This window comes from Camelus ferus, chromosome 20 (genome assembly GCF_009834535.1).
Source record: "Camelus ferus isolate YT-003-E chromosome 20, BCGSAC_Cfer_1.0, whole genome shotgun sequence".
NCBI lineage: Eukaryota > Metazoa > Chordata > Mammalia > Artiodactyla > Camelidae > Camelus > Camelus ferus.
The window spans coordinates 19,989,206-20,001,915 of NC_045715.1; the positions used below are offsets into that span (position 1 = coordinate 19,989,206).

The window sequence follows — 12,710 nt, forward strand, 5'->3', positions numbered from 1 at the left end:
TTTGGTGCCTTGATGCTGCCAGTGCCCCTGGCATCGCTGCCTGGTGAACGGGGATAGTGGGCTCTGCCCTCGGGTCCAGGATCCCCTGAATCAGAGGCGGAATATTGCTGAAAGATTCGCCCCTGTCCCTGACAAGCTAATTAACTCAGCGACTCGGGTCTAAGAGTTTAGAAGAAAAGAGGCTGCTTTATTGCTTTGCCAAGCAAAGGGGACTCACAGCAGGCTAGTGCCTTCAAAACTGTGAAGTCGCCTTAGGGTTGGGGCTTAGTGATTATATAGTGAATAACCTGGGGCGTTAAACAGGGATATCATCAACAAGAGTCTCTGCTGAAGCTTCCTTCTAAATCTTGGTGTGTCTGTCCCACATCTTGGGACTGTCCAGTGGTCTGCAGGGTCATCAACCCACGACCTTCTTTATCTCATCAGACTCATCAGGCGCCAGGAGGGACTTCAGAGGGTCTCGTCATCCTCCTGAGATCATTGTCCTGTGACTCCCTTTCTGGGGGAATGTCTCAGAATCCACACATGATTGTAAATTTCAATTGCCAGGGGAAAGTAAAACACACAGGGAATCCGTAACTCTAACTCTCTAACTCTAATTCTAACAAGGGGCCTGGGGTAGGGAGCAGTGTCTGGTCAGTTAGATTTGCTGACCGTTTTAAAAGCAAGCAGTGAGTATAAGGCCAGGAATTAGTTAGCCTAAGCGTGGCCACTTTATTATTTCTCCTTCAGGGATGCAGGGAGAGGGGGAGCTGGGGTGGTGCCGGCATCTCTGTTTTAAGGCTCTCCAGAGCTGCTACTGTGAGTGGGGGGTTGGGGGGGCCAAATCACAGGTGGCCCAGTGGCCAGTGGGTTGGGGTCCCAGGACCCACTCCTGCTGATGTCTAGTTATACCTGAGGCCCTGGCACTGCTGTGGCTGGAAGGCTGGATTCCTATGAGTCACCTCCCTGCTACACTAGGTGTCCTGGGGCTTCCAGCTCGGTGGCCACAGCTGGGGACCAGTATCACAGGCTCTGCTTCTGCTGTTCCCTGGGTTCTGCCTCCTCCATGGGTTCCAGTCCACTCACCTCTACACGTCCATTGTGTGGAATTCTCTGAAGTCCTGGTGTGTTGGGCAGAGTCACCTTTGTTGTGTTTGTTTATTGGCTGTGGATGGAAGGGGAGAGACTGAGGCAGATTTCACTCCTCCATGTGGCTCATGTATCTCCTCCAGGTCCCAGTCTTTCATCCAGAATCACCTGATTCTGCTCAGCTGGAGGCGGGACTGAGCTGCAAACTGTGGGGCCCTGGGGAGACTCCCCTGACCCACGACTCCAACCCTGGGTCATTAGGTAAGGCCGAAAATCAGTTTTGGGTCCAGGAATACAGGACATTTAACTTCAGGGTCTGGAGGTGGCTAGAGAAAGGCCTGAGGGATCCAGACAGCAGGCCCCTGTCTGTTAGGTCCACAAAGGGAAAGAAGGGGCAGGTTGCTGGGGTCCTGGGCTCTAGGGACTGAGGAGAAGAGGAGGGAGTCCTCGAAGCTTCAAAGAGTGGAAAGTTTGATGCCTGTACAGGAAGGTCCATGCTTGGTGTCCTTGGGTACAGTGTTGGTGCCCGTGGGTCCTGTAGGTCTTGAGAGGGGGGGCAGGTGGTTTTCATGTTCTCAGGGAAATGTTCAGGAGACACCTGGGCCCAGACTTCTGGCAGATCCCCTTGTAGCCACTGACGTCTCCAGGCTCCACCCCATGTCCTGTCCTCTGCTCTCCAGAAATGAATTTCATGTCCACCAGCTGGGCAGATATTTTTCCAAAGCCCCTGAGCCAGTCTTTTTGGCACAGTGGTCCCCACTGTCTTAGCAAATAAAGAGACGGTGTCCAAGTAGCCCAGGCTGTGAGCTGAGGACAGGCTCTCCCTCAGTTCTCCCTGCCCCCAGCATCCTGGCGGGTGGGGGTGGGGGTGGACTAGATATAGGCCATGGTGATATTTCTCTGGAAGAAAGGAATTCCTTAAGTCACCTCCCTTCTTTCCTTTTTTTCTTTTCTCTTTCTTCTATGTGTATTTGAGTTGTGCCAGACCTGTAAGTACAGAAAATACCTAAAACTTAAGTAGTGTTTACCATCAAAATACAGACCTAACACCTGTGTAATTACCATCCAGGTGAAAACTAGAGCCTCTCTCAGCGCCCAGCCCAGGAGCCCCTGTGCCTCTCCCCACACAGACCCCATCCCTCCTGCACACGTGGCCACTGAGCGGGCCCCTCCCCTCTTCTCTGCTTCTACCTTCTCCAGTCCTGTTGGCCTCCATCCCCTACTGTCACAATTTCTTTCTTCTCCTTACTTCTCAAGGGGCCCCAGTACCCTGGGAAACTCCTCCTCCTCCCCCTACCTCTACATCATCCTAGGGATGGAGGTTCCTGACTTGATTTCCTGAAGCGAGAGCCTACATCCTTGTTAGCAGCAATGGAAACAAGTGACAGAGACTTGAGATTTAAGGTACTACCCCAGGAGACTGAGGGCATCCAGCACATTTGTGGGGTCCACCCTGGACCTGGGAACCAGTTGTTGTGGTTCTAGAGATCTGCTCCTCTCAGAGGTCTAAACCTTAGTAATTTAATGGGGAGAAGACATCTATGTAAGCCTGTATTTTGGGAAAGAATTCAGACTCTAAACTTAACACTGGATAGGCCACTGCCTTGTGTGCACAGCCCTGTCCACTGCTAGGAGCCCAAGGAAGCCTTGGGCAGGACCCTGGTAAGGTCTCTTGTCATCATCCCTGTGGCCACACGAGGGCGATGCTGCTCTGCTCTCCCCTATTCAGCGCAGCCAGGGGAGAGGAGGGGCTGTGGTCTGAATCACAGGGAGATAGATGGTTGATCTGGAGTATGGGGGATGGGCAATGGGGGATGAAGATGCCTTCTGAGTAGCTCTGGGGTCAGGCTCAGGGGCCCGGCAGGGGATGGAGGAGAGGAGAGTTCTGCAGCCCTGCCAGGTGTCTGAGGTTCTCATCTTTTCTCTCCACAACACACTCTCCACCCCTTGATGAAAACACCCTGGAAAACTCAACATCTGTATTGATTCTTCCACATGTTGTTCATTTCTAAGGGATAGTTTTAAATTTTTTGTAATTTTTTGAGATTAGTTTGAGATTTACAACAAAATTGCAGAGTTAGTACAGAGTTCCTGTATATCCCACACTCAGTTTCCCCTGAGGAAACACATCACCATCACAAATTAGCACAGCTAATGAAGAAACATTGATACGTTATTAGTAAACTCTAAAATTTATTTGGATTTCATTAGTTGTTTTTTTATTTTTCTGATCCAGGATCCTATGAAAGACATATTAAGTCCCAGTCTTGTCTCCTTCAGACTCTGTGGCTGTGACAGTCTCTCAGACTTCCCTCATTTTCAATGACCTGTCTATTGTGGGGAGTACTGCTCAGGGATGTTGTAGACTGTCTCTCATTTGACTTGAGTGACTGGAGCAAAGAGCTTGGGGGAAAGAGACCACAGAGATGAAATGGCATTCTCCACACACCCAGGCTGTGTGCTCTCTGCTTGATTATCACTAACAAGTGCACCTCATCACCTGGCTAAGGTACATGTCCCAGGTTTCTCCTTCTGAAGTTTTACTTTTCCTTTCCTACTTTCCATACTGTAGTTTTTAGAAGGAAGTCACTGTGTGCAGGCCGCACTTGAGGGGCACTCTGCTGTAAACATTGGTGTGCAGGGTTTTCTAAAAACATGAGTTTTCAGATGAGTTTTGTAAGTACTGGAGTGATCAGCAGGTGTGACAGTGAGTCTCTGTGTAGCTTCATGAGAAACTGCTGCCCGTCCCTGCAGTGGCTGCGCTGCTTCGTGTTCCTGCAGCAGTGCTGGGGGCTTCTGCGGCTCCACGTCCCGCTCAGTGCCCATTCTGATCCTCTACTCCAGACCCATCACCTTTTGACTGAGCTCTTCTTCCACAGAATTTCCATGACTGGAAAAGATGGGCTGGATTGTATGGATAGTTCTGCCCACTGAAAATAGCTAAAAAGGCCATGAAAATACAAAAACCATCTTAGAAGCATCAAAAAGGTGACAAGGTACTCATAGAGGACCACACCTCAAAAAGAAGGGAAAGATCCTGCTTGGCCTCCGCAGAGAACATGGTCCTGAGAAAAGGAGAAAAGTCTCCATGAGTTCACCGCCCAGAGCCCGACGTGACCAGCTCTGCATCCCCCGGTCTTGACTTTTCCTACTCATCTGCATTCCCTTTAAAAAATTTAAACAAACCTTTAAATTCTGATTATGATGTACATGTAATGTATCATATATGATATAATGTATATTCAGTGTAAAACAAGTTATAATTGTTGAAAGTGATCAGTGACAAAGTAAAAAGAACTGGAATCTTCACACCGGAGATATTTTGTTGTGTTTCCTTTTTGTTTTTTATATATCCTCCTACTACTGCCCTAGTACTGAAACTTTCTCTAAGTTGATGAGCACGGACCTCAGTGGCCCCCACCCTGCACCCTCCAGATGCCATGTCCTGAGTCAGCTCACTCTCCCACCTCCTGAGAGGGCTGTCTCTCACTTCCTCCTCCCTCTGCAATCCTCTCCACTCCCTCCTAGCTCCCTATCCTTAATGGTGAACTTCTGTTTTCACTCAGAAAATGAAAGAGGACTCAGGTGAGAATTACATCATTATCCTCCCACACGCCTGCAATTACACTTGTATCCTCTTTCCACCAGTGATGATGGATGGTCCCTTCTGTCTAAGGCTGCCCCTCAGGGAGGGCACAGGATGCAGCTCCTCCCTCCCCTGTATCAGCAGTTTCCCACTGTCTGCTGCCTCCTTCATTCCTGCATACAAACATGCTATAATCCTCCCACCAAAAAGCAAACAAAGAAAACTAAATAAATCAGAAGAAAATTCTCCCATAAAAACCCACAACTCAATGTCCAGTTTCCTCCCAACACCTGTCCCATATCTTATGACTCTCCTTACAGAACAATTCCCAAGTCCATTCTTACACCTACTGAGTTATCTTTTCACTTTTAGCTAAAGGATATACGCACAGTTTTAAAAACTAAAATACTTCTACAACACTTGATATCAAAGTAGATGTCCTCAGTCTTCCATGTCCCTCCCAGATCTTGAACCTCACAGACGAGCTGGTCTAGCTGATTCTCTAATGGTTACTTCAATGCCTCTAGACAGCATGCTCCCTATAATATTCTTTATTTGTTTCTCAGTTTTATGTATCACCTTTAGTTAATTGGTTCTTCTTTCATATACCCTATTCCCACAATGTAATTATAACTTATAATCATACGTTTATTGATTGTGTCATTTTAACTACCTCAATGTGCAATATTTGCATCATTATGATGATGAAAATGCCCATCCCAAGTGAGCATTTAGTAGACTATGGTTACTTTTATTTCATTGAATGAATTTTTTATTTTCTCTGGAATTAATTATCCTTTTGTTGTACTCATTTTCAACCATTCCCAAACTCTCCCCAGAATCTAGTCTTCGTGAACGTCTTCGAGCACATCTGATATTCTGTCAACTTCCTCTCTTTGAACAGACCTGTCCCACAGTCCTCAGTCCTGCCTCGTGTGGACAGGGTCTCTGCACACGTTGGGCAGGGCTGACGCCCTGGATCCACTTCACCTTCTCCCAGACAGCCCTCTCCCTCCCTTGTTTGGCTCCCCTGGGGTCTGGATCCCATGTCTTCCCCATTGTTGATTTTCACCATCATTTTCCCCCACTTTGCCTAACAGTATCGTGAGTAAGGGAACAAGGAGAGTGAAAACATTCTAACTCTGAAGGGCCTTAGGCTACCCTAGGACGTACATCTTGACTAGATACACAACTCTCTGTTGGAAATACATTTTTTTTTTCCTCAGACTTCGGAAGGCTTTGCTTCAGTGTCTTCTAGCCTCCAGGCCCCTGTTTGTTACCTTCTGAGGTTTTCAAGGTCTCTTCTTTTCCAACTTCTTTCTCAAATTTCAATTGATGTGTCTTGGTGTGGGTCTGTTTTCATCTAGTGCACTAAGAATTTGTGTAGGCCGTTCAAGATATAAATTTTTGTCTATAAATTTTGAGATGTTTTCTTGAATTTTTTATTTCTTACTCTCCATTATTTTTGAAACTTGTTAGAACGTCATGACTGACAGGTGTATTTTTACAGGTCCTCTCTCCTCCTTCCCATTACTTTTCCATCTACTTACTCGGAGCATGACTGTAATCTTCCAATTCATCTATGGAATTATTCATTTCTATGATCATATTTTCAATTCTCAAGAGCTCTTTTTCATTCTATGATTGAATATAATTCTATAGATTTCAGGTTTTGCTTCATATTCCATTTATCCTTTCTGTCTTTCAGATATTATTGATAACAGCGGCAGGGGACCTGTCAGGACTCCTGTTACCTGCCCTCATGGCATCATGAGCTCTTCCTCATGGCACTTAGTGCAGTCATGATGTACATCTGTCTCAATCATTTCTGTCCCTCTCCCACACAGCAGAGCCCGTCTCCCATCACCAGGGGCCTAACTGTTGTTCCCCTCCAGTGTCTCCAGATCCTGATGCAAGGTGGCCTTGAAATAGACACTCCTTAAACTCTCTGAGTCTCCTTTCCCTGCCTGCACAACGGGATCATGCAGTGACCACGTCATGGGTTTGCTTTGAGGCATAAATTGACACTGTATGTAAATCACGTGGAATTACTGCCTGAGACAGTCAGTGCTCCTCTGTTCATAGTGACCATCATGACAGTGATTGTAGCATTGAGATTGTTTCCACTCTTTGCTTCTATAAAACACAACTCAAGATATATCCTTGCATATCTATTTTTGAGAACATGTGTGATTATCTTCTTGGGATAAATTTCTAAAGGAGAAATTTCTGTGTCAAAATGGAGACATATTGAATATATTGTGACATTTTGCAAAAGTGACCTTTAAGATTTCTACATGAGTTTTCAATCCCATCAGTCTTTTTGACAGTCTGTTCTCCCTCAGTTCCTGTCAATCCTCCCTTCATTCACTTTCATCTTTGCCAAGATGATACATTTTAATTCATTCCCATTTCTTATTCCACATTTTCATTTTTGTTTACACTTATTTATTACTAATATATGTGTTTAACATTTGCATTTCTTCTTTTCCAAATCATTCTCTTATATTCTTTTGGGGGGGAGGGGGTGTAGTTATTTTAAAATATTGAATTCAAGATGGACAAAGCAGCCTCTGCCCACAGGAACTGGTCTGACACTTACACAGGCCTCAGTGTTGTCAGAAGCGGGGCTGATGCTCCCTACTCGGTCGTGTTATTCCGCTATGGACATAAGTCATCTCACAGAACATCAACTTCAGACAGGGACACCTGAGACCATGACACAGTGAGACAAGACAAGAGCAGAACATGATTCTAAGCACAGACCACATAAAGCAGCACTGTGTCCCTCACAGTGCACCAAACCTCTCCTTGTGCTCCTACAGCGACCACTGCTTCTGTCCAGTTACAGCTGTATCCTCTCACCCTATGGGTGAGATTCAATCAGATACCCAGTCAAAAGAATTTTCATAGCATTACTAAGATATTATTTGTCTTCTCACTATGTTGACATCTACTTTGAGTTACATTTTAGAAATAATGGAGATTATGGAAACAAACTGCAATACTAATTATTTTCACAACTTACTTCCAGGAAAAAAAAAAATAGGTTTGCTCTAAAACATCCTGGTTGAAGCATTAAAATTGTTATTATTCCTAAATCATAATGCTTAAAACACTTTTTTAAAATATCTTCTATGATGACATGGAATGTACACATCAACCACTTCTGCTACATTTCGAAGTACTATGTCCCATCTGAAGTAATTTGCGTCAAGTGGAATACCCTCTTTTTTATGGAATCCTACTTGTACTTGAAAGACTGAATGATACTGGAAGATCTATATAATTTTGTGAAACAATGTATTACTTTTTAAAATCTTCCATTAGTACAAGAAATATTCAGTGTGTAAAAAAGGCTTGTGGATTTTATTGTGACAGATAGGAAATATTCACTGATACTGTTTCAGGTCCACTTTGCAAATAACTTTTGACAAACTACCACGTGTGTAGTTTTAGTTTAGTATCAAAGAGGACCATCCACAATGATCTGAAAAGGTTATTAAAAATGCTACTCCTATGTATGTGTGAGACTTCAATGAAAATAACGGAATAAACACAGCAGCAAACATGAAAATCCAGTGGTCTTCTAATGAGACAGACTAGAAATAGACTTGCAAAAATGTAAAAAGCACCACTATTCTCTCTGCGGTGATTATTTTGGGAAATTATTTTTATATTAAATGCATGGGTTATTAATATTACTCTCAATAAATTAAATTAAAATTTTGAACTATTATTCCTACATGCAAAATATCGATAGATGTAGCCACATGCACAAAATCAACCTTGGGGTCCACAGTCATTTGTAAGATTGTATAAGTACTATGACCAAATGTTTTGAAAATCGCAAAGTGACACAGCCCTGGGCCAGGACCCAGGGAGACAGTGTGACAAGGAGCTCTCCGTGCAGGAGGGGAGGGATCAGGGCAAAGTCCCAGGTCCCCGGGAGGGCGTGGCTCTTGGGGTCTCACCGAGGGCGGGATCTGAGGCGGGGACGCTCGGTGCTGGGGGTTCCCCATCTCCCCGGGCCTTCCTGCCTGGACACTCGTGACGGAACCCAGTTCTCACTCCCATTGGTTTCTAGAGAAGCCAATCAGCGTCACCGCGGTTCCCGGTTAATAATGTCCGCACAGACCCGCCTCCACTCAGCTTCTCCTCTGACTCTAAGTAGGCGGGTCATGACTCCCGGAACCCTCCTCCTGCTGCTCTCGGGGGCCCTGGCCCTGACCGAGACCCGGGCGGGTGAGTGCGGGGTCGGGAGGGAAAGGCCTCTGCGGGGGAGGAGCGAGGGGCACGCCCGGGGACAGGAGGGCAGGACCCCCGGGGAAGGTGAGACGTCGCTGCCTTCCTCCCAGACCCATCACCGCATCTGGATCCCGTCTCCTCTCTCTCCTGCTTCCCGCCCCCTCTTCTCTCCCACGGGATCCCGACCCTTCTACCCGCGGCCAGGTTTCCGTCTCACACGCCCTCGTGGCCCCATCCCAGCCCCATCACCTCGGACCCGTGTCCCGGCCGAGAGGAGGGTCGGGCCGAGTCTCACCCCTCGGCGCCCCCAGGCTCCCACTCCCTGAGGTATTTCCACACCGCCGTGTCGCGGCCCGGCCGCGGGGAGCCCCGCTTCATCTCCGTCGGTTACGTGGACGACACGCAGTTTGTGCGGTTCGACAGCGACGCCCCGAATCCCAGGATGGAGCCGCGGGCGCGGTGGGTGGAGCAGGAGGGGCCGGCGTATTGGGAAGAGGAGACACGGATCTCCAAGGAGAACGCACAGATATACCGAGTGGACCTGAACACCCTACGCCGCTACTACAACCAGAGCGAGGCCGGTGAGCGACGCGGGCCCGGGTCCAGGTCAACGTCCCCATCCCTAGGGACGGGGCGGGGTCCCCCAAGTCTCCGGGTCCGAGGGTCACCCCGACGTTGCGGGACCCGCCCGGCCCTCGACCCGGGAAGAGCCGGCGGGGACTTTGACCCTGTTTCATTTTCAGTTTAGGTTTAATCATTGTGGGGCGCGGGGCGGGGTCAGGGTCTCACACCGTCCAGATGATGTACGGCTGCGACGTGGGACCGAACGGGCGCTTCCTCGGCGGGTACAGACAGTTCTCCTACGACGGCGCGGATTACATCGCCCTGAACGAGGACCTGCGTTCCTGGACGGCCGCGGAGGCGGCAGCTCGAATCTCTCAGCATAAGTGGGAGGAGGCCGGTGCCGCGAAGCAACTGAGGAACTACCTGGAGGGCGCGTGTGTGGAGTGGCTGCTCAGATACCTGGAGATCGGGAAGGAGACGCTGCAGCGCGCAGGTACGAGGGGCCGCGGGGCCTCCACGATCTCGCCTTGGGCTGGAACTCGAATCGCACAAGGAGAGGGAGACGGGATCCTGCTGGAATACCGCCCCGGCTTCCTGCTGCAGAGGGAGGAGTCCGCCCAGGTCCCCATATTCTGTACAGGAGAGCGACTGCAGCAGCCCGACTTCTCTAAAGGACAGTTAGGAAATCCAGGCTGTTTAGGATAAAGAGGGGGAGACTGTCCCTGAAATAACTGACCCGCGGTGCCCTTGACCCCAGCCATCATCTTGTGAACCAGGGCTTTATCTCTCAGGTTGTTCTCAGCCCGAGACCCTGTTTGATCCTGACTCCAGCTTTTCTGAGTCATTCATCCTCCTCCATTGTAAACAGGACTCTGTATTCCCACCCTTACAGCCCTGGAGCCTCCTATCTTGTCTTTCATTCTGATTCTTAAACATTCCGATGACTAGGAGATACTCCCAGACATCCAGGTGCAGGCTGGTGTCCTGGGTTTGTGCTTCTTTTCAAACCCATCATCCTGTCCTGTCTCAGGGTGGTCACATGATGCTGTTTCAGTGACCCATGCAGGTAACCCAGAGTGAGAAGTTTCTGATTCTTCTTCCTCAGACCCTCCAAAGACCCATGTGTCCCGCCACCCCATCTCTGACCATGAGGTCACCCTGAGGTGCTGGGCCCTGGGCTTCTACCCCACGGAGATCTCACTGACCTGGCAGCGTGATGGGGAGGACCAGGCCCAGGACACGGAGCTCGTAGAGACCAGGCCTGCAGGGGACGGGACCTTCCAGAAGTGGGCGGCCCTGGTGGTGCCTCCTGGAGAGGAGCAGAGATACACGTGCCACGTGCAGCACGAGGGGCTTGAGGAGCCCCTCACCTTGAGATGGGGTGAGGAGGGACACGGGGGTGGAGCTTCTTCTCAGGTAAACAGAAGCCCTTCTGGAGACCTTCAGCAAGGCCAGGACTCAAGCCTGAGATCAGGGCCCTTCCCTTCTCTTTGCAGAGCCGCCTCCTCAGCCCACTGTCCCCATCATGGGCATCATTGCTGGCCTGGTTCTCTTTGTGGTCACTGCAGCTGTGGTGGCGGGAGTTGTGATCTGGAGGAAGAAGCACTCAGGTAGGGAAGGGAGGAGGGGAATTTTAGTTTTCTTGTCTCACTGGGGATTCAGGCCCAGGTAGAAGTTTGGCTGCCTTGTTATTAGGAGGTACCATGTGACACACACACTTGCCCATCTGGAGCTGAGTGCTAGCCCTTACTCTTTGTAAAGCACTTATGAAAATGAAAGACAAATTTCTTAACTTGATAATTTTAGGTTGGGGATCAGATTCACAGCAGTCAAAGGTCAGAAGGCTAGACCCCCACTGAGGACAGGCCTCCAGGATGACAGCTGATCCAGCCCCCCTACATCTCCTTTCTTCATGTTCCTGAACCTGTCCTGGATTTTTGGTCACAGTTCTGGAAAGTTCTCTGTGGTCCAGGACAAGGGGTTCCTCTCATGACACAGTCTTCTTCCCTGGCCTCACACAAGATGTTTTCTTCTGACAGGTGAAAAAGGAGGGAGCTATGCTCAGGCTGCAAGTAAGTATGGAGTGAGTGTGGTTCCTGAGACCCTTGTGATGGTGGGGCCAGGAGGCCATAGGGGGAGCTCACACCCCTCAGACTTTATTCTGTAGTTTCTCTCTTGTGGGTTCTGACCACGTCCTGGTTTTGTTCTCCCCCAGGCAGCGACAGTGCCCAGGGCTCTTATGTTTCTCTCACGGATCCCAGAGGTGAGACCCTGGAGGGCCTAGACTGGGAGACGGGTTGGGGCAGAGGGGATGTCCTGGGTGTGGGGATTCTCTGAGTGGGACATTTTGGGCATATGGGGGGCTGTTGAGAATGTCAGCACTTCCATGACTGACCTGAACTGGCTCATGATTCTTTTCTTTCACAGTGTGAGACAGCTGCCTTGTGGGGGACTGAGTGTTGCAAGATGTGTTCACATCCCACTTTGTGACTTCAGATCCCCTGACTCCTGTTTCTGCAGCTGCATCTGAATGTGTCTGTGCTCCTATTAGCACAATGTGAGGAGGTGGGGAGACTGGCCCACCCTTGCCCCCCACACCCCTCTCCACCCTGACCTGTGTTCTCTTCCCTGGTTGACTTTCCTTTTCCAGCAGAGGTGGGGCTGGGTCATCCCATCTTATCTTTGTGTTGTAACTTAGTAATAGTATCTTACTTTCCTAATGAGAATGAATCTGGGTATTAATTTGTTTTTTCTAATCAGTGCAAGGGTTTTGAAGGGATAGTAAAGGTGAGGATTCCTAAAGATTGAGAGAGGAAATAAATGGAACCACTGAAGGCTTTCCAGAATCTCCATGTTTGCTGTGCTGAGTCTGTCGTAGGTGGGACAGAAGGCTGAGGTGGTGAGTGTGGATGGAGCCTGTGCCCAGTCAGTGCTCAATGCCTTGTGGGCTTTGACATGGGCACTGCTGGGTTGGGTCACCTTCTCTGCCCCTTTGTCTTTGTCCCTTCAGTATAACTTTGTCCCACCAGGACCTGTGATCACAGGGGCTCAGACAGCACCTGGGCTTTGTCCTGTTTCCAGGACCATGGGCAGTGAGGGCTTCCTGTGACCAGATCAGCCCAGGCTCAGGCTGGGTCCTGCCCCCGGGCCCTGTCTTTTTTGTGTGTTTAAATTTTGCTTCTTTCGGTTTTTTGTTTTTGTTTTTGTTTTGTTTTGTTTTGTTTTGTTTTGTTTTGTTTTG

General features: G+C 48.9%; 1 protein-coding gene across 3 annotated transcripts; it reads left to right on the plus strand.

Annotated features, from left to right (window-relative positions):
* The first annotated feature begins 8,754 nt into the window (after positions 1 to 8,754).
* On the plus strand, positions 8,755 to 12,199 carry LOC102517613 (patr class I histocompatibility antigen, A-126 alpha chain-like). Of its 3 annotated transcripts, XM_032463475.1 has the most exons (8): positions 8,755 to 8,902; positions 9,217 to 9,486; positions 9,687 to 9,962; positions 10,575 to 10,850; positions 10,966 to 11,079; positions 11,509 to 11,541; positions 11,685 to 11,732; positions 11,897 to 12,199. In XM_032463475.1, the coding sequence occupies exons 1-8, from the start codon at positions 8,782 to 8,784 to the stop codon at positions 11,899 to 11,901; spliced, it is 1,143 nt and encodes a 380-aa protein (XP_032319366.1). In that variant the 5' UTR covers positions 8,755 to 8,781; the 3' UTR covers positions 11,902 to 12,199. The 3 variants fall into 3 exon arrangements, with proteins under 3 accessions (XP_032319366.1, XP_032319367.1, XP_032319364.1); XM_032463476.1 differs by lacking the exon at positions 10,575 to 10,850; XM_032463473.1 differs by lacking the exon at positions 11,897 to 12,199 and having other exon boundaries at positions 11,685 to 11,806.
* The last annotated feature ends 511 nt before the right edge of the window (positions 12,200 to 12,710 follow it).